The following is an 18,603-nucleotide window of genomic DNA, read 5'->3' as shown; positions in this document are numbered from 1 at the left end:
TTCGCCATTCTCGTGTAGTCTCCATGTTCAGTTAGCAAGAGTCCTACATAATTATAATATTCAGTCACTTCAACCTGCTTGTCTCCACAATTGAATTCACACGTAGTTCTATTTACACTGGCAGTCCTGAAGTGAATAACCTTAGACTTATTAATATTCACACACATGGGATTCTCTTGACACCATAAATTAAGGCAGTCCAGTTAAAGTTGTAAATCATTTTCATTTTCGGCAAGAAGCTAAAATACCAACAGTGTTGTCGTTGATGAAGACACCAATAGACAGACTATTCACAGCAGTTATGATATCATTTATATAGAGATTAAACATCAGGGGCGATAACGTACATCCTTTTTTTCCGTTTGTATTTGACTTTTCAGTGCTTACTCTCTAACCGCACAATAAACACCGTTAATCCTCGACGACACGACGTACAAGCGATACTCGGTGATTGTAAAACCAACTTACGTCTTGACTACTATCACGGCAATAGATTTTAAGTAAAATATCGACAATTTTGAGCTATGGGGGTACTTTGCTTCTGCCATATACCTTACTGTACGCCGCTACTTCATTACAATATCGGCGATGTTGAGTTATATGGTGATTTGCTTCTACTTCTTGATAACACCGATATGGACACTTATTACAAATAAAAACCTCTCTGATTTCACTAGCACTATCTATATTTTTGGATTGGATAGGATTAAATGTTAAAAGTCGATCGATCTTAACAAACCAAGGTAGTAATAAATCTTCGTCCTCGACATATAGTGACATTACAGCCGATATATATGTGTACTATCTTCATGAATTAAATTTATATAGCAAAGTGTAACAAAATAAACATCTAACCTGTCTAGTAGTCGAACATCCTTTTCGAAGCGTCATAAAGAAGTACTCCATAGTACTTTATCAGCATACCTAATGAAACACGCACATTATCAACCATGGAAAGTCTAAAACCGGTATAACGTTCATGCTCCGAGGTTAAACGAACGTACTTGTTGTACAAATGGTTTTTCATAATATCCAGTATCATATCATTGCCGAATCTGATGTCCCTCAACAAGACATGTTCTTCTCGAGTTGATTGGCGAATTCTTGATCTTGCACAGAAAAAGTAGCCAAGTATCGCGATTTTTATTGTTAGTGGGAATTTCCAAATACACCACATCATGAAGTTATTTTTTTCAAGAAATAAATCGCTGCTTAGGTGCACAGCCCTATGATATAAACTGACGTGCAAAAGAAAGTACACAGGTGTAATTGTTGTTGCAATCCCAAATATGCGTTCTAACTAATAAAATTATTGAAAAACATTGATTGTATAGAACGCAACCATCATGTTTCATTTGCCAAAATGCAACCAAAAACATTTGTACGTGTTTTGCACGAATCTTTGCAAAATTGTGATTATTGTCCCATGCACCAGCACTTTTCTGACAGAGAGTATAAAACCTGTTTGTCGTGAAGACTGAACAATCACTTGACAGAAATCTCACGAGGAAATGCCAAGATTGACGTCGGCGCAACGAGAACGGGCCAAAGGAATGACACAAATGGGTGCTTTCAACAGCGATATTGCAAGGACATTGGGTTGCACAAGACAAACCATAATTCGGCTGTTTAACCGTTTCAGTACGACAGGCCAGACATGTGATCGACCGAGAAGTGGAAGTTCCAGAGTCACAACACCCCTAGAGGATCGCTATCTGCGGGTTATTCAACTACGCAACTGGATGTTGACGGTGACGTCATCAGCAGCCACATCATTGGGTCATCGCGTAAGCCGATTCACAGTGACAAGACGACTTCATCCTGCTGGCATGTATGGGCCTACCGACCGCTGCGTGGAATGGCCTTGACCTTCCAGCATCGTAGGAACCGTCTGCAGTGGTCATCACTACATCGATGTTTATTGTTACAATGTCATTTTGCTTTTAAAACATGTGTATTGCAGTGTGCTTCAACATACATTTTCCATTTCATCAAAAGGTTTTGTTATTTTTATCTTATTGGAAGAAACACAACCTGTGTACTTTCTTTTGCACATCAGTTTATTATTAAACGAAGTGAAGAGAAAACTACACTTTCCTTTATTTCCATTTTCTGGTTAATCCATAAACTACACAGAGACAAGCAAAGTCTTGACCAAGGGTCAAATGGTAGTTCTATATCTCCTCAAACCCAGAAGAGATATACACATATACGTACTATTGTAAACATTGACGGTGTCATGTCAGTAACGTTAAGATAAACATTTACTCTATTAAAAAGTTTTCATCTACATAATATACCTCTATTCTCCGGTCACACCGTCTACATATTGTGTCGTAATGCTAGAGTCCGAGAACAATATCTTTTCAACTTTAATGCAGTCTTTTAATTCTGGTTCCACCCGAGCAAGGAGACTTCTCTCTCCGTTTTCAAGCTGAGATGGAGTCGCTGTACGCGGAGCCCTCCACAATATACTTCCTACCAAAAGTTTAGACTCACTAGTGTGAATAAAGCCAATTACTCCAGGCAACTAAATATTGCAAACTATTCCATACTGTTTAAAGGTCCTGTTTACACATGAACTGATGTATTGTAAAACAAATACAGTTGAAAAGATTATTGTCATGAGTTCAAGAAATGATAAAACAGTGAAAACTGGCGAATTCTTAACGAATCTTTACACCAAAACGCAGCTGTTCACATGCATGATATCGATACATGCTTTTCAGCAATTTGATGTAAATAATCGAGTTTGGACCAGACAATCCAGTGATCAACAGCATGAGCACGTGCATTTAGAAAAGAGAGTCCGACCCGTATTCATTCTCATTAGTGTTTCCGACTAATACGACAGTTGAGGTGCCAGATAAGACGGTAGGTGTGTCAATACCTCGCGCGACGCGGTTTGTTTGCCTTTTCCGGCGAGCGCCGGCGACCCCTATCTTAAGTCAACGAGATAAGCTACATCAAAAGAAGGAAAGAAAGATCAGAGTTGATACCGCCAGCGGAGCTCCCATAGGTTTAACATAAGGCAAAATCCGGCAAATGCGACACACCCTACTACCGTCATTGACCAATGAAATTAAAGTATTTTACATGAAGGTAAGATAATATAGAGTAATTTGAAGTTATTAACAAAATATGAGTGAGTGAGGGAGTTAGTGAGTTAAATTTAACATCGCATCGACAGTAAACACAATCTGAAGATAAATGTGTACGTACGTGCTGAAGTGAGATGATTCCCTTATGATAGTTGATATCCAGGTGTCGACAGCATCTGAAACAATAACTCGTGATCAATATGCTTCAACATGCATTGTATCCGTGAAGGTCCGGGTGAGAAAATTGGTCTTCAGTAACCCATGCTTGTTGTAAGAGGCGACTAACGGGATCGGCTGCTGACTTGGTTGACACATGTCATCGGTTCCCAATTGCGCAGATCGATGCTCATGCTGTTGATCACTGGATTGTCTGGTCCAGATTCGATTATTTACAGACCGCCGCCATGTAGCTGGAATATTGCTGAGTGCGGCGTAAAACTCAACTCACTCACTCACTCACTCAACATGCATTGCTGAAACGAAATCAGAGAACATTCGATTGTTTCAAACTATTATCGTTAGTCTTCTGGCAGACAGCCTTGTCTGGTAACATGACATACTTATATTGGGTAGTATGCATTATACGATTTGAGCTGGGTCTAGGGCGACATCGGGGAATGGACGCATGTTGCTGTACGCCGTAATATTTCAGTTATTATCACGGCTGTCAGGGCGACAGTGATAAGGTTGATCAATGGCACATCAGGAACTGGGGAGACTCAACCGATCAGCACCAGTACCATTCTGTATAACACTGACTTAATGCAAGCCAATACCACCACTCCAAATACTCATTTTATGTATACTCATGCTACGTATCCATGGAGATGGGCGTGGCAGCATCGGATAATTGAGTGAGTGAGTTGAGGTTTACGCCACTTGCAATATTCCAGCAATATCACGACGGGGAACACCAGAAATGGGCCTCACACATTGTATCCATGTGGGGAATCGAACCCGGCTCTTCGGTGTGACGAACGAACGCTTTAACGACTAGGCTACTGTTGAGATTCTATACAAAACACCAACAGCCTGGCACGAACATCTTGCGTCACAGTGTGAAGTTTCCTCTAATACAACCGGGGGCGGTGGGGTAGCCTATTGGTTAAAGCGTTCGCTCGTCACGCCGAAGACCCGGGTTCGATTCCCCACATGGGCAAAATATCTGAAGCCCATATCTGGTGTCCCCCGCCGTGATATTGCTGTAATATTGCTAAAAGCGGCGTAAAATCAAACTCACTCACTAATACAACCGGGCGGTGCCTCAAGTGGTAGGACTCCAGCTGAGAAAGAGATAATCATATTCCATGTTTGTTTTACCAGCCTAGCTCACTCTAATACAACCGTGAGTCATCAGTACACATGTTTTGTTTGATATATAGAAGTCACTACAACCAGTTCACGTGAAAAAGTGAACTCGGGGTCATTAGGAACTTACGCCGGGTTAAGTGCAAACATGTGTGTGTGTGACGAGTGGAACCGGTGCCTCAAGATATGTTCAGGACACCTGGCACCTAGGTATCATCCCTGTTTGACAGTGACTCACAACACAGGCTTAAACACAGGCTGCTACGTACAATGGACTCTGATTCTGATTTCAACGGTTTATACCCAGACTGTCGACAACAACAAATAATCCATCCAAACAACTTGTCGACAGTCCGGGGAAAGGGAGATGATGTTCTACATGAGTGACTTCACGCCCAGTGTTCTCGAAATTAACAAACCAATTAAAAACAGAGTGAGATATATATAGAAGACAATATATTTATTTAGTCAATATAACAACATGTATGTATCATATGTCACACAGTACAACATATTTGTATATATATTTCATAAATCTCACACAATATATTTGTGTGTGTGTGTGTTATAGAAATAAGTGATTTATGCTGGTGTATAAGCAATAAATATATAAAAGATGAGTCCAGATATTTCTTCTTGACACATGGTCTGTGTAGTTCAAGTCGGTAAGTCTGTCGGCAAGAAGGTCGGCCTTCAAGGATTGAATCCTAGCGTCGATGGTTCAGTAGCGACGTCTACGGACGGGATCTCTCTGCTGTCCTTGGATCTGCTGAATTTTAACTTCAGTAGATGACTGTTCTTTTTGCAGCATTCGCACAACCTCAAACACATTCGGATGTGTCTTTATGGCATACTTGTTGATTTTGTTGTGCAAACCTTCCAAATTATTGTTAGTTCTGTGTCCATCATTTTCAAAATGATTCCAAGTTGGCAGAGTCCATGGACCTTCTACCCAGGTGGTAGTAACGTAATCCAAATGTATCCAAATAAATGTTTACAACAGCATTTCGATAATCCTTCTACTCCCAATATCCAAAATAATTTATAAGCTCTCTGTTTCTTTCGGGTATTTTGTTTGCATGTTAAACTCCAAAATGGTAATCCTTCCACTCGCATAACGTAAAATAATAGTCTGTTTGCAACCTTAATTGTCTTACAAATAGTTAAAAAGACATTCTCTATAATTACTTAATTCATTTACTCATGAATCGAACATAACCACCATAGCCACTTGCAAACCACTAAGCAAACATTCTCTTTCATTAATTAACACCGTCACGGTATGTTGACCACGCGATGTCGACACTCCGGGTTTTTTGTTCTGTCGACGGTTAGCAACATCCTATTTTTCATTTGTCGACAGATCGGGCTGACACCGTTTCAACTAGGATTAACTCATTAACCCGAGAGCCCCATCACTACTCAACACCTGGAAGCCCTCGCTGATTGCCCACTCTCTGTGCCGAGACTAATTAGTGCTAGTCACACCTGATTTCCCTGGCAGGTTTCGGGGATCACAGGAAACTGTCTAGTCGTACAAACAAGTCCTGATTGTTTAATTGTGTCGTAAAGATATATGTTGAAAGAAATCAGGTGTGAATACATGTCGTGTATTGCAAGCTTTATGTAATTTTATTGCAAGTTTCTCTTGTAGACCTTTTGTCGGCTTGTACATTTATATTTTATCACAATATGCATACACATGTATTCTTCGTATGTAACAGATGAGACACACGTTAACAAATTCTCTCTCTTATATCATTGTGTGAGGTTTAAATTTACAAAACATCTATGACAATGACATGCTGTAAAGAAGAATTTACTTTCATACTTTATAATCTTCGACGAAAATAGCGGTTTTGCCGATACATTTCTAGTGTTTACGAATTGTTTTAATGAAAGTACTATAACGCTAGTCTGTGACTAGCACAAAGCACATTCATAGCATTGCACTTTATTTATTCATACAGATTTAATGCAGAAAACATACGTGACCATACAAACATACATATACAAAATGTATACTACATATTCCTTGCATAGACATAAAACAAAGAGTCACGTGATAGGGCGTCATCAAATTTCCCGAATAGAACGTTCGGTATCTCAACTGTTCAATGTAGTGGCTGGTCATATGTTATCTGCGACCAATCGTATCATGAGATACCTGTCACAGAGGAAAGGACAGGTGATGGGGCGTGGGCGAAATTTCCGAAGAGCACGTTTGGTCACTCAGCAGCTTGGATAGAGATTGGTTATTGGCTATATCCTTGACCAGTCGATATGCTGGGTTTCGGCTTTATCAACTCAAGCTATCATGTAACAGTTTGTGTATTGTAAACATACACACTGGTAACGATGTATTAAATATACACATAAGACAAATAGAGTAGATAGTCACTTTGGCGAGTTTATTTGTCCTCATTTTAGTGTTTTTCGATAAGTAAAACAAAGCGATTGAAATCCAACCACTGAGTAGAGGTAGTATATATTTTCATATACATTTTATGCACACAACTAGTACATAAAACATAATGGTTTGTTGTACATATACATAAATATAATCTTCACCTTGATACGAATGACTATCCAAACTAGAGTACACGCATTACAGAATTCACGAGGTGACACTATACTGAATTCTTACAGTGTATAAACTTGCAGTTGACACCCCCAACCCCAATATTTATGAAGGTGGGCGTGCCTATATCTTTACTGAATGCAAACGAGGTTCATAAGATTACAGATGTGCATGTATGTATAAACATCACAGAGAGGGGCGTGACTCCATAAAGCAAGATGTCAAATGATATAACAGCGCATCTGTTTATTTTACACTTGTCGAGGGACAAACCTTTCAACAAGGACGTAACTACATATGCATTCTACCGGAGGCTGTTGTTTCAAGGTCGAAAGAGGCGTTCAATTATCTCATTACTGTAATCTGCTTGAATGATTATACGCATGTGTATCGATACCGTAACTGATATACTATCCAGCTTTTATTGACGATGGATCAATAGAGGCTGAGTTGATTGATACACGTGATAATTGCACCGGATTTGATAATTACACAGATCAAATACAAACGCTTTACAGAATGCTCATGTAAATTGCATAGACAACTGACAATTCACATCAACATGAAACTTTCAACAGCTTGAACAAAAATGCTTGAAATACCTTTGTATGGCTTACATGTAATAACTTATGATATTACTTCTGTCCATGTGTGACAATGTCTTGAATTACCAACTTACTGTCTTTTGTAACAAACGTAGTAAAACATTTCATTGTTGTAATAACACTGACATGTATAGATGTATTCGATGCAAAGGCGCGATTTATCACTTTATATTCGCTTAAAGCATAGCTTCTTTGTTTGTGTCCGTGCTTTAACTAACCAAAATGTTAGTTAAAGAACGGACGGAACTACTTTAAAAAAAACAACAAACATGCCTTTTCACACACTTTATTCAGGGATTACAAAATGAACCCGAAATCATTTATTCACGACTACATTCAGTGAAATGTGAACATGATCAGTCGCAGTAGTTGTTCCACCGACACTGGTCACAGAACCAGCATCGGCCTTTGGTTCCGCTTTCAATCTCTTTCCTTGAATGACGTCACTGACAGCTGCTTCCTGTTCAGTGCTGCTCCGTTTATATTTCCTCACTGCATTGCTCCTGTGGCCAGTTGTCTTGGCAATTAGCTGCTCGTCAACTCCTGAATGAAACAATCTCGTGGCGCACGTCGCACGGAGGGAATGGTTGCTGTAGAATCCTGAAAAGAAACATTGTTATAGCTTAGTGCATTCGAACTGAAAATATATTCTTCTTAGCTGCTACTGTACAAATACCAGAAAAACCACGAGGCTTGTCGACTATTGCATTTTAAGAATTATGAACTACATACGTGTATCATCCCAAAACAAATGTATATCGTGACTTTTGTCGGTATCACTTAAAGACTACACAAACCGCATTTACAGGGCTTTTGTTAATGCTCAGTGCTATAGAATTACAGACACGCCATAACAAGGATTCAAATCCATTGCCATCTCTATTTGTTACCAAAAATCAAAGGGTTTTTCTCATTTGCACGTAAGGTGTGCACAGAAAGGCGAACGATGCTTCCCATTTTAGATAGGCTTCTACTACAGGCAATATGCCGACCCCCTCCCACTTTCCTTCAAAATGTTAGCGCGTTTTTTCCCCACGAAACACTGCCTATGCAACGGTCATGAATGATCGTAAATATGCAAGCTAAATAATTTACCTTGAAATCCTGCACTTCTGCACATCCTCCCAATGGTCTGTTTGAGTGTACTTTTCCCTATTGGCTGAACACTAAACCACTGATCATCTCTTGGTTTCACAAGGGGACGTAAATACATATCATCAGGAGCGTTCTTTGGTCGAAGAGACATGTATTGTCGGAATACTCGTACAATGCACTTGTCTGGTTCAGTCGGATTACCACAAGCTATTACAGATTTCGGCTCGACGTTAAAGTCCTTCAGCCCTCTCTGAAAGCATTTACTAACTTTTTCGGAATATCTCAAGCATTCCCCCTGCTCATTCTCACCAATCTCGAGCTGATCAACAGTTAAATGACGATGTTCGTCTCCGCTCCTTAGTGCGAAATTTAAACCAAGAAGGTACACCATGGTATCAACCAAAGTGGAAGGATCCGATGAACCCAGAATACCTTTGTCCCTCAGGATACGTTCTTGTTCGAAAGTGATGACGTTTGCTTGTCTTGTACGCATACCAATGCCTTTACGGGATTCCATTTTCATCACACTGTCCAACGTATTACGAAGTTCAATAAATATCTTGTCCGATAACAGTTTCACAGGTCTCCCTGAATTGCCCAAATGCATTTGAATGAGCAAGACAAGTTGCCTCAATGTCTTTGGTGGGTACTCACTTCCATCTACTTTGCGAACTTCCGACACAAACCTACACAGACAGTAGTTCAGCTCATCGTCATTGAGCTCTTCCAGTTTATGGTTAATAACGCTTAATCTCTGTCCATGTGTATTTCCTTGTATAATATTTCTGTTTCTGTTCACCCTCCAAGTTTCAAATAAACTACACGCCCAGCGTAACGAGCTCTTCGTTCGTTCTGGAAGTTGACTTTTAGACAAATTGGCTATTTCGTCGTCTGTCTTCGGTGTAGTAAATCGTTCCCTGGTACAGAATTGTTCGACGTGCTTGACGAAACATTGAAATAGTCACTTGTATCCATATTTATCAAATCTGAAGACACTTCATCATCGCTAATATCACTGCAATGTGGTAACTGATTTACCTTGTTCTGCGACAGTTCCATTGCGTCATAGCTACTACTTATCAGTTCATCGTCACTTGAATTAAACTCATTTTGTGAAGCGAAAACGCTTTGGGATGAGGGAATTAGTTCGTCCGACTCGGTATCCGACATGACTACACCGGAGCACATGTGAATGTCGAATGCTGGCGAGAAAAGCATGTGCATATCGTGCTTTGCGTTTTTTATGGTTCTCGTCAAGGGCCCAATTTGTTGGTCCACAAGCCACTGAATGCGTCTAAAATATGATAGAGTCCGCATGAAATGCACGGGCATTTCTTGCTGCTCATTTTATAGTTCTCATTTAGGGCTCTGTTAAATGTTCAATGAGCCCCAAAATGCCTCTATTCCTTACACACATTCAGCTGTCACAGGAATCAACAAAATAGTTCCAAACGTTTTATTAAATGTATCCGTAAATATATGATTCTAATGAAAGATTGATTCATATGATTTGCATATGCACTCGGATGCTCTAATGGTTGAAATTGTTAGTTAAAGCACTCTTCGATTTCGCTCATCGTGCTCTAACTAACAATTTGTTGAATCTGTTGTTAGAGCACTACGAACTTTCGCTTGGAAAACAACTCATTACAATTCAGTAAACTTCAAATTAGTAAGTTCAACAATTTCAACTATTCGAGAGACCAAGTATAATCGTGTGTTTATACAACCTACATCTAATTCAATCAAGGTGCATACGAAGTATTTTAGTATCCATTCCCAAGGAAGAGTACCAGGCACTTACCTCTGTAAAAACATCATAATCCCCTTTCTCGCCGACATGCGTTCATTTGCTAAACGCTGTACAAGCCTATGATAATGATTAGCAATTGTTATCAAAACACTTTAAATACTTCTTCTGATTGATACTAAAGGTGGGATCTCTCGTAAGAGGAGCTGTGAGGAGCTGATTAATTTGCCCCATATATGCGTCTCTCGGCCTTAATGAGTTAAGGGGCACATGAATGATGTGTTTGTTTTAAAGTGATGTACTATTGGATTGTGAGTGGTACAGACAGCTGAACAGCTTCAGTTACATCGCACCGTGTCACCTTCGTAATTTAGAAAGGTCCGAACCAAGGAAAACCATTGGTGATAACCAGGACAAATATGAGAATATAGCCTCTGTTCACAGAAGTGAAGGTCCATTCATTAGGAATAGGTTGTGCAATGAAAGCATGATGCGTGTTGAACGATGTGCTAGAGGATCAACGCCGCCACCTTCATGGCATTAAGAATGTCATATCATGACGACTGTTGATAAGAGGGATTGTTGCGCAAAAATATTAGTGACTGTGTCGCGGAGTCGACGCAGAAGGCTTCTTCCTGTTGGTGTAAAGGTCCACAACAGCAGAAATTACTCATTTTCACAATGCTCGCCAAATACCTCCATCTTGAAAATGGAAACCTGCCACATCTGCCAAATCTGGGATCTTCAATGATGCATGACAGTCATGGTGATAACGTATACATCTGTCTGTCGGTCGGTCGGTACGCTGTCCCTATGGAACAACAGGCCTTCATGGACAGTTCTAAAATGTTAGACCTGAACGTGTTCACACTTTACATGAACAGAAGATCAGAATAGTGGCCATGATGTAGGTCGTCCATGGGTAGTACTGCCACTTGTTTTTGAATGTAACCCCATCCCACCAACGCTGCTGGCGAGCCTAAGTCCCGTTGCTATAGAAGGTTTCTCCCTGGTGCTATTCACAGTCTCTGGTACCAGAAACGGCGTCATCATCATTTGCATAATGCTTCCCTAACAGTTGTTTTCTTCGGAAATGTTCAGTGGGCTCAGTTGCACATTTAGTATTTCAATCATGAGAAAATACTTGTACACACTTCCATTGTCCTGATGGAAAAGCATGCGTTCAGCGTGTAAAGCCTCGATCGCCCACAGTTGCCAAGGTAAATTAGCATTATATCTGCCATTAAAGGACTCATTTTGTGTAAGTAGTCCTTAAGTAGGATTCCATTGAAATCCAGGCAGACTCACCCTGGCCCTGGCAGCAGATGGTCTCATGCTCTTCAGGCTTTAGATACTTCCACTGTTGTGATAGTGTGATAGAGGTGAAACCAAGGACAACCCATGGTTATAAACGCTGAAATAAATCAGCTGTGTCTACTTTAAAACAAAGGAAGTTCTCACTGAAATCAAACTAAGATTATGAACCTATGGTATGCAAAATAATGCCGAGGTCGTTCTGGAGAATGTTGCCAACTGATAGCAGCTTCCATAACTGTCTGTGTGAAACCGTGGAGTATAAGAACATTAATTTCACGGTATGGGATGTATGCGGTCAAGATAAGATCAGGCCGTTATGTAGACATTATTATCAAAACACCTAGGGTCTTATTTTCGTTGTGGATAGAAACTACGTCTGTGTGACGTGTGTGTGATTTCTTAGTTATGGCATTCGAAGTTTTCTTCTGACCATTCTCTTGGCTTCCATATATCATCTATTGAACTCAGTCAGCCACTTCGTAACAGTAGCAAATGAACGTGGGATCACATGGGCGGTTATTAGGGTTAAATTTGTAGTCACATAGACTGAATGCCATGGGGGATTCAATTGTGTCCTTTTGCATGAACACAGCAAAAAAATAGTCCTTTTCATGTATTCATGTATATTCATGTATGTATTCCTTGTAGTGCAACTGGTTCGATACGGTCTGTAAGCACATTCAAGTGATATGTATTTACGTATAAACTGTACAAAGCGCACTTCACACCACCGAAGTTAAGCGCATGGGACATGCAGTCAATCAAGTCAGCGAGCTCAAACGCTAGATCAGAAATCGACAACCCATTACAGACAATGAACCTGTGTGTCTTCAAGAAATACTTCTGCTTACCCCAGACTTCCATTTTGTTATGGTAGACTGAACATAGACGTAGTGTCTGTTTTCAATGGGTAGTTAGGTTATGTTTTAAACGCGTTTGGCTCCATTTGAAGTTAGTGAGGTTAAATATAATAATAAATGCATATTTATAATGCGCCCCTTCCACACCCTAAGGCATGCTCAAAGCGCTACAGAATATTTACTCTGGAGTATTTACAGATGAAGTTATACATAATATACTGAGAAAAGGTGGGTTTCAAGTCTGGATTTAAAAATGTCAATTATGTCAGAGCTTTTAAGGGCACATGGGAGAGAGTTCCAATGTACAGGTGCAGAGTAAGAGATTGATCGGTGTCCAAAGAATTTCAGTTTGTAGGATGGGATGACCAGTCGAATTTGTGTGTTTGAGCGCAAGTTGCCTGCGGGGACATACGGATGTAGGAGGTCAGACAAGTAGGAGGGAGCCAAACCATGGAGGCACTTGCATGTCAGACAGAGGATCGCAAAGTCAATTCTGGCCCTAACTGGTAGCCAATGCAGTTCTTTCAACACCGGTGTTATATGGGAACGTTTAGAAGTTTTGCTGATGATGCGGGCGGGAGTGTTTTGGATCTTCTGAAGCTTATCAAGGAGTTTGGAACTGAGGCCTAAAAGGATGCTGTTACAGTAGTCAAGCCTAGATGTAACAAGAGCTCGAACAAGGGCTTGAGTTGCAGCAGTTGTCAGGTATTGACGAATATATATAGTTCTAGATTGTAAGCACAGGACGGTGATCTCCCAATACTGGTACACTGCTTGTTTCACCACCGCGCCACACCTTAAACCTCCTGCTGGAGAATCCGAGAGTATTTAGTGTGAATAATCATTAAATGCTAGATTGACTTACACCGTAATGTGAAATCAAACTTGTAAACACGTATAAGGTATTCTCGATGATTTGAAATCCGTTGATTGTGTTGTGTGAAATATTCCGATCCCCAGTGAACTAACTGTATAAGCCTACCGTGTACATGGTGTATGTGGTATTTCGTAGAATGAAATGTATGAGTAACGCCACAGTCCTTATGAATAATGACCCTGCAAGTGGGAATTCACTGAAATGTCGTTCCGAGATGATGCACAACTGACAACAACTGTCCGTTCTTGAAACCTAACTGGGCGTTCCAACAATTGAATCGCGAAGATGGAATATGGGTTTTAAAATACACACATACGAGACATGAGATCGTGTAAGCGAGATTGTAGATCGGGTATACAGCGAAATATAGTTTCAGTTACGTGACATAATGCCACACCCTCTTGTATTCTGAACCATTGGACCAATGAAGTGTTATAACCATTCTGACAAGAACTCGGGGCCATTGACGGTTCTTTGTTTCGAAAATCCAATACAGCTTGGCATTAGCGGGATGGGGGTTTAATAAATAAACTACGCTTATAACGAAATGAAGAAATGTTTCTTTTGTACATATTACTTGCATTGTATACTCTCCCAAAAAAGAAATGCATATAGGAATTTCAACTGTGACGCCGAAATTGAAAATCTTGCTGATAAATACGGGTATTTTACGGATGGTGCGTTTTGTTGTGATGTTTCAAAACATAAACACCATAGGACGCATAAATAGAGCAAAACCTTTTGTAAAATCAATCACGTTTTAATTCATTGCTACATGAAATTGCTATTTTCATGATGCGTTTCTTTTTTGGGAGAGTATATTTTAGTCGAAATGAGTATAAATAACTAAAATTAATGGTCCTTTGAGTTCATATAATTTAGTTTAAGGAATATCAACCATTTATACCAGTATTAATGTTCTTTCAATTATTGACCCACATCTCTTTGACCACAGCTATATTTTCTGTAAACTTGGATGAACCTAATATTTTCTACGACCGATAATTACAGTTATGACAGCCTATCCGCGTTGTCTCATACACAACGTAAGCCGGCGGATGACGTCATTGGGGATCACCCCTATGCACTCCACGTAGATAGTACCGTGGATGGTCAGAGTCTCACTCTTCGTCCAAGAGGATACCCAAAATGTTGGATGTGAATAGAGTCGAGGATTGTGTTGGTCAGACAAACCATTGATGTTATTGCGATTCAAAAATTCCTTGGTCTTGCTGTGATGAGGTCTAGCGTCATCGTGGTGGAGTGAGTGAGTAAGTTTACTTTTACGCCGCTTTTAGCAATATTCCAGCAATATCATGGCGGGGACACCAGAAATGGGCTTCACACATTGTACCCATGTGGGGAATCGTACCCGGGCCTTCGGCATGACGAGCGAACGCTTTAACCACTAGGCTACCCCACCGCCCCTCATCGTGGTGGAAAGAGTGCATCGTGCTTGTGCTTGTGAAAAAAGGACAGCTGTCGGTGCATCTCTACATACGACATAACAGATGTATATTGTGTTTGTTACCTGCAGGTAGGCTGGTCTCCCCAAATGCCACAGCGTCCTGTGAGTCGGCTAGCGTCAACGACGACAACGGCAAATTGTGGCAAGTACACCGCTGGTCAGTTGTGTCGTAAATGACAGAAACTTTGTTTCCGCTGAATATGCAGAAAGAAATACATTCCAATGTACCACTGATTGTTTTTGAGACTTTAACTGTTCCGTCAAACTTCTTGTTACTGTAAGAAGGAGAAGGAACCCAGTTGAGTTCCTCCAGGCAGGTGCCGCTAGATCCGTGTACCAACACAGACATCATCAGAACAAGAACTGAACTACACATACACATATCCATTTTCAGAATCTAAATTCCCAATATCTGAAGGCAATATCGCGTAATCAGGCACTGTTCGCTGCAACCGCACAGCGTCTACTGATGTAGGATACGTATCCTTGTTTTTCATCGATCTGTCAGTTGTTTGTATTGATCTGTAAGTCAGGTTTTAAGTGTTGTACACCTGTCAAGACGCTGAGCATTGTTTCCAACAATTGAGGTATGTGTACTCTGGATAGACGACATGACTTCATTTCACTAATGAACTAAAACTGATCCACTTAAAAAATTCACTTCCAAATATTAATACACCGACAAGTAGTTACGGTTTACTGGTAGCAGATCATCTGTGTGAGAGCCGAGTAATCTTTGTGTATGTTTGTACGATGCTACGACTGTCACCATTCAAATGACGAACTGATGACCATAGGCAATGAATTTCCATTAAGCAGTAATCAAAACAATTATAACCCGACTACAAGTGTATAGGGTCGAGATATGAATTCAAAACTCTCTCGTTCTATTTGAATTCTATCTTTGTATTGTAAGTATTTCCGGTTCTATTAATTGTTCTTCTCTCTCCATCATTTCCTTCACTCTTCGAAATTCCATTTCTAGTAACTGTTGTTTTACATTTTTTCAGCTCAAAATCATCTCATTTGTTTTCCAACAAGTACGTGAAATCTAGACCATACAAAATATCCTCCTCATATACACTCGTTTATTGATTTTATTCGTTTTTTCATTGAAGCAGAACAGGAGCAGAACTGAAGTAATTACGTTTTCTTCAAAATCCAAATTAGGTCATCACTTTAGGTCTTAATAAATGACTCAAGCTTAGACCTATATTGCAGATACTGGTTTCACAATAAACATAGGGGTAGCCTAATGTTTAAAGGCACTTATCACGCCAGATATTAAAAAACAGCGAACAGCCAGTCATAGCAGCTTGGTTGGTTGGTTGGTTTTATAGTTTTAGGGAGACGTGGGCCAATAAGAGGCCTATTTGCGCCCAACACATTGACTTGATTTAATAAACAATCATACGTAATTTCATTGCCAAAAGGAATCGTTTAGCTAAGATAAAAGAAACGACAACACTATTAATTTGGATAGATGTATTCATATATGGAATAACCTCTGCTTCGTGTTACGGATTAAAAACCTTAAGAAATCACTTCCATTTCTGAAACATGAAATACTCATTCAATTAAAAAGCAGTAGGTTCAGATGACAGAGTGTTAAAATGCTTTAAAACCACAGAACTAAATCTGTCTAAGCCATTCGAGAGCCTGTCTACATTACAACATATTTTCCAGATGACGAGACAAAATCTAAAACTGCCCGTTGCACACACCCATACATGATATTGGGGCCCAAAACTGTTTCTAATGAGAATACATCATCAACCTCAAGTACAGCACTTCTGAGATTTTGTCTTATGTTGTTATGCCAAAGGCATGTAATTAGATAATGTTCGATGTTTTCAGGCGTCTCCAAATTGCAATGGCCACATTTAGAAGAGACCGTCTTATTTATAATACTCCTGTAGGCATTTAGCCCACAGTGTCCAAGTCTTAGACGTGAAAGAATAACCTCATCACGCCTTTTACGACGACGAACTTTATGACCAGATTTTAGTGATGGTCTAAGTTTGTACATATGTCGGCCGGTAGTACCTGTATCCCACAACTGTTGCCAACTCCTTGTAAAAGATTTTGATAAAACATTTTCATAATCTTTAGGGATTGGTTGAAATTGAAATAAATCAACTTCAGGAAACTGTAACCCGGATTTGGCCAAATTATCTGCAATCTCATTCCCATGTATTCCAACATGTGCTGGGACCCACACAATGTCGCATGCAATGTACTTCATGTTTAAAGATGTATCCAACTTTAATATCTCATGCACAATGTCATCTCTAGATCCATTTGCACCAGCTTCTATAGCTTTGATTGCTGCCATAGAATCTGTAAAGATAATTGCTTCATGGTAATGTTCATCTACCCATCTCAATGCTTGCAAAATGGACAAAAGTCATAGCAGCTACGGGAACAAAGGGTTGCCTCCCTTGTTCACAGGAACACGCTTGGTGGTTTGAGATGTTCCAGGCTCAATACAGGGGTGTACAATACAGGGGTGTTCGAACTAAACAAGCGTAAGTCTCATTTTCTGTATGTCATCAATGAAACGAAATGTGTACAAACAAAGAAATGCAAAGAACACTATTCCCCTTTGTATCATTCATTTGATCACCCCCGGGAAGATCCGGGTAAGAATTGATCTTCAGTAACCCATGCTTGTCGTAAGAGGCGACTAACGGGATCGGATGGTTAGGCTCGCTGACTTGGTTGACACATGTCATCGTGTCACAATTGCGTAGATCGATGACATGATGTTAATCACTGGATTGTCTGGTCCAGACTCGATTATTTATAACTGGAATATTGCCGAGTGCGGCGTCAATCTAAACTCACTAACTCACTCATTTGACCAGTTTGCAGGAATACAGTCGTTCATGTGTAGTCGCTGCCATCGAGTATTCGACTTTACAGCAACACTTGAATGTTTTGCTCCAACTGACAATTACTACGAATGCCTTAATTTCCTACTGTCTCAACTGTGGCATGTAACTACGTCTATGCCACCCTATTATCAATATGATGTCTTGTGTACAAAGAATTTCGACATTGAGGAAGGTTACAATACTACACATATATACTATCCAAAAAAAGAAACGCACAGGCGTTTTGTATTTTTTAAAATCTATCAATTACCTATTGTGGTCAAATAATCGTCAAAATATGTAACGAAAGTGTTGATAACATGATTTTACACAATTGTACAAGTCAAAATTCGATTTTACCTGAAAATGTTGATTTTGATGAGATTTCTTACAAGGATAAAAAATTCCTCACCACAACGCAACAGAAATCACCTTCCAGTTGAAATTGTGCAGCAAAGAGCTTGCACTGTCTGGTTGGCTATACAAATCCAGATTACTGAAATCGGCATTCGTTTTGAAGGAGTTTCAAGGTCAAATCCGACACGGAACATCGTCATTAAAAGAATGCAGGCGTCTAAGAACGATATCACGGCTTACAGCTCGTTACATCCAAACAAGTATAACAAATGACCCTCCCTGTACAGGCAGACCTCGAGTCACCACTGTAGCCCAAGATCACTACATTTGCGTAATCGTCCTGCCATGGGTGAGAGCACAGCAGCCAGGGTACCTGGAGGATATCCGGTCAAACTGTACAGAACAGGT

The 18,603-nt window shown here is 40.0% G+C and overlaps 2 protein-coding genes across 2 annotated transcripts in view; both read right to left on the bottom strand.

Moving 5' to 3' along the window:
• Window positions 1–15,492, bottom strand: part of LOC124287625 — a 33,421-nt gene extending 17,929 nt beyond the window's left edge. Inside the window, exons 1-2 of the mRNA XM_046724123.1 lie at window positions 15,026–15,492; window positions 3,223–3,277 (exon numbers count right to left, since the gene is read on the bottom strand). Of these exons, the coding sequence (XP_046580079.1) occupies window positions 3,223–3,277; window positions 15,026–15,350 (380 nt within the window). The 5' untranslated portion in view covers window positions 15,351–15,492. The remainder of the gene's footprint in view (window positions 1–3,222; window positions 3,278–15,025) is intronic.
• Window positions 7,866–8,812, bottom strand: LOC124287626. Its single transcript, XM_046724124.1, has 2 exons — window positions 8,691–8,812; window positions 7,866–8,195 (listed from the first exon to the last, which is right to left on the bottom strand). The coding sequence occupies exons 1-2, from the start codon at window positions 8,806–8,808 to the stop codon at window positions 7,912–7,914; spliced, it is 402 nt and encodes a 133-aa protein (XP_046580080.1). The 5' UTR covers window positions 8,809–8,812; the 3' UTR covers window positions 7,866–7,911.
• Window positions 15,493–18,603: the final 3,111 nt, after the last annotated feature.

The sequence above is a fragment of the Haliotis rubra genome, unplaced genomic scaffold (genome assembly GCF_003918875.1).
Source record: "Haliotis rubra isolate DU_JTF1 unplaced genomic scaffold, ASM391887v1 Scf402, whole genome shotgun sequence".
Taxonomy (NCBI): Eukaryota; Metazoa; Mollusca; class Gastropoda; order Lepetellida; family Haliotidae; genus Haliotis; species Haliotis rubra.
This window is presented reverse-complemented; position numbering and strand designations above follow the sequence as displayed.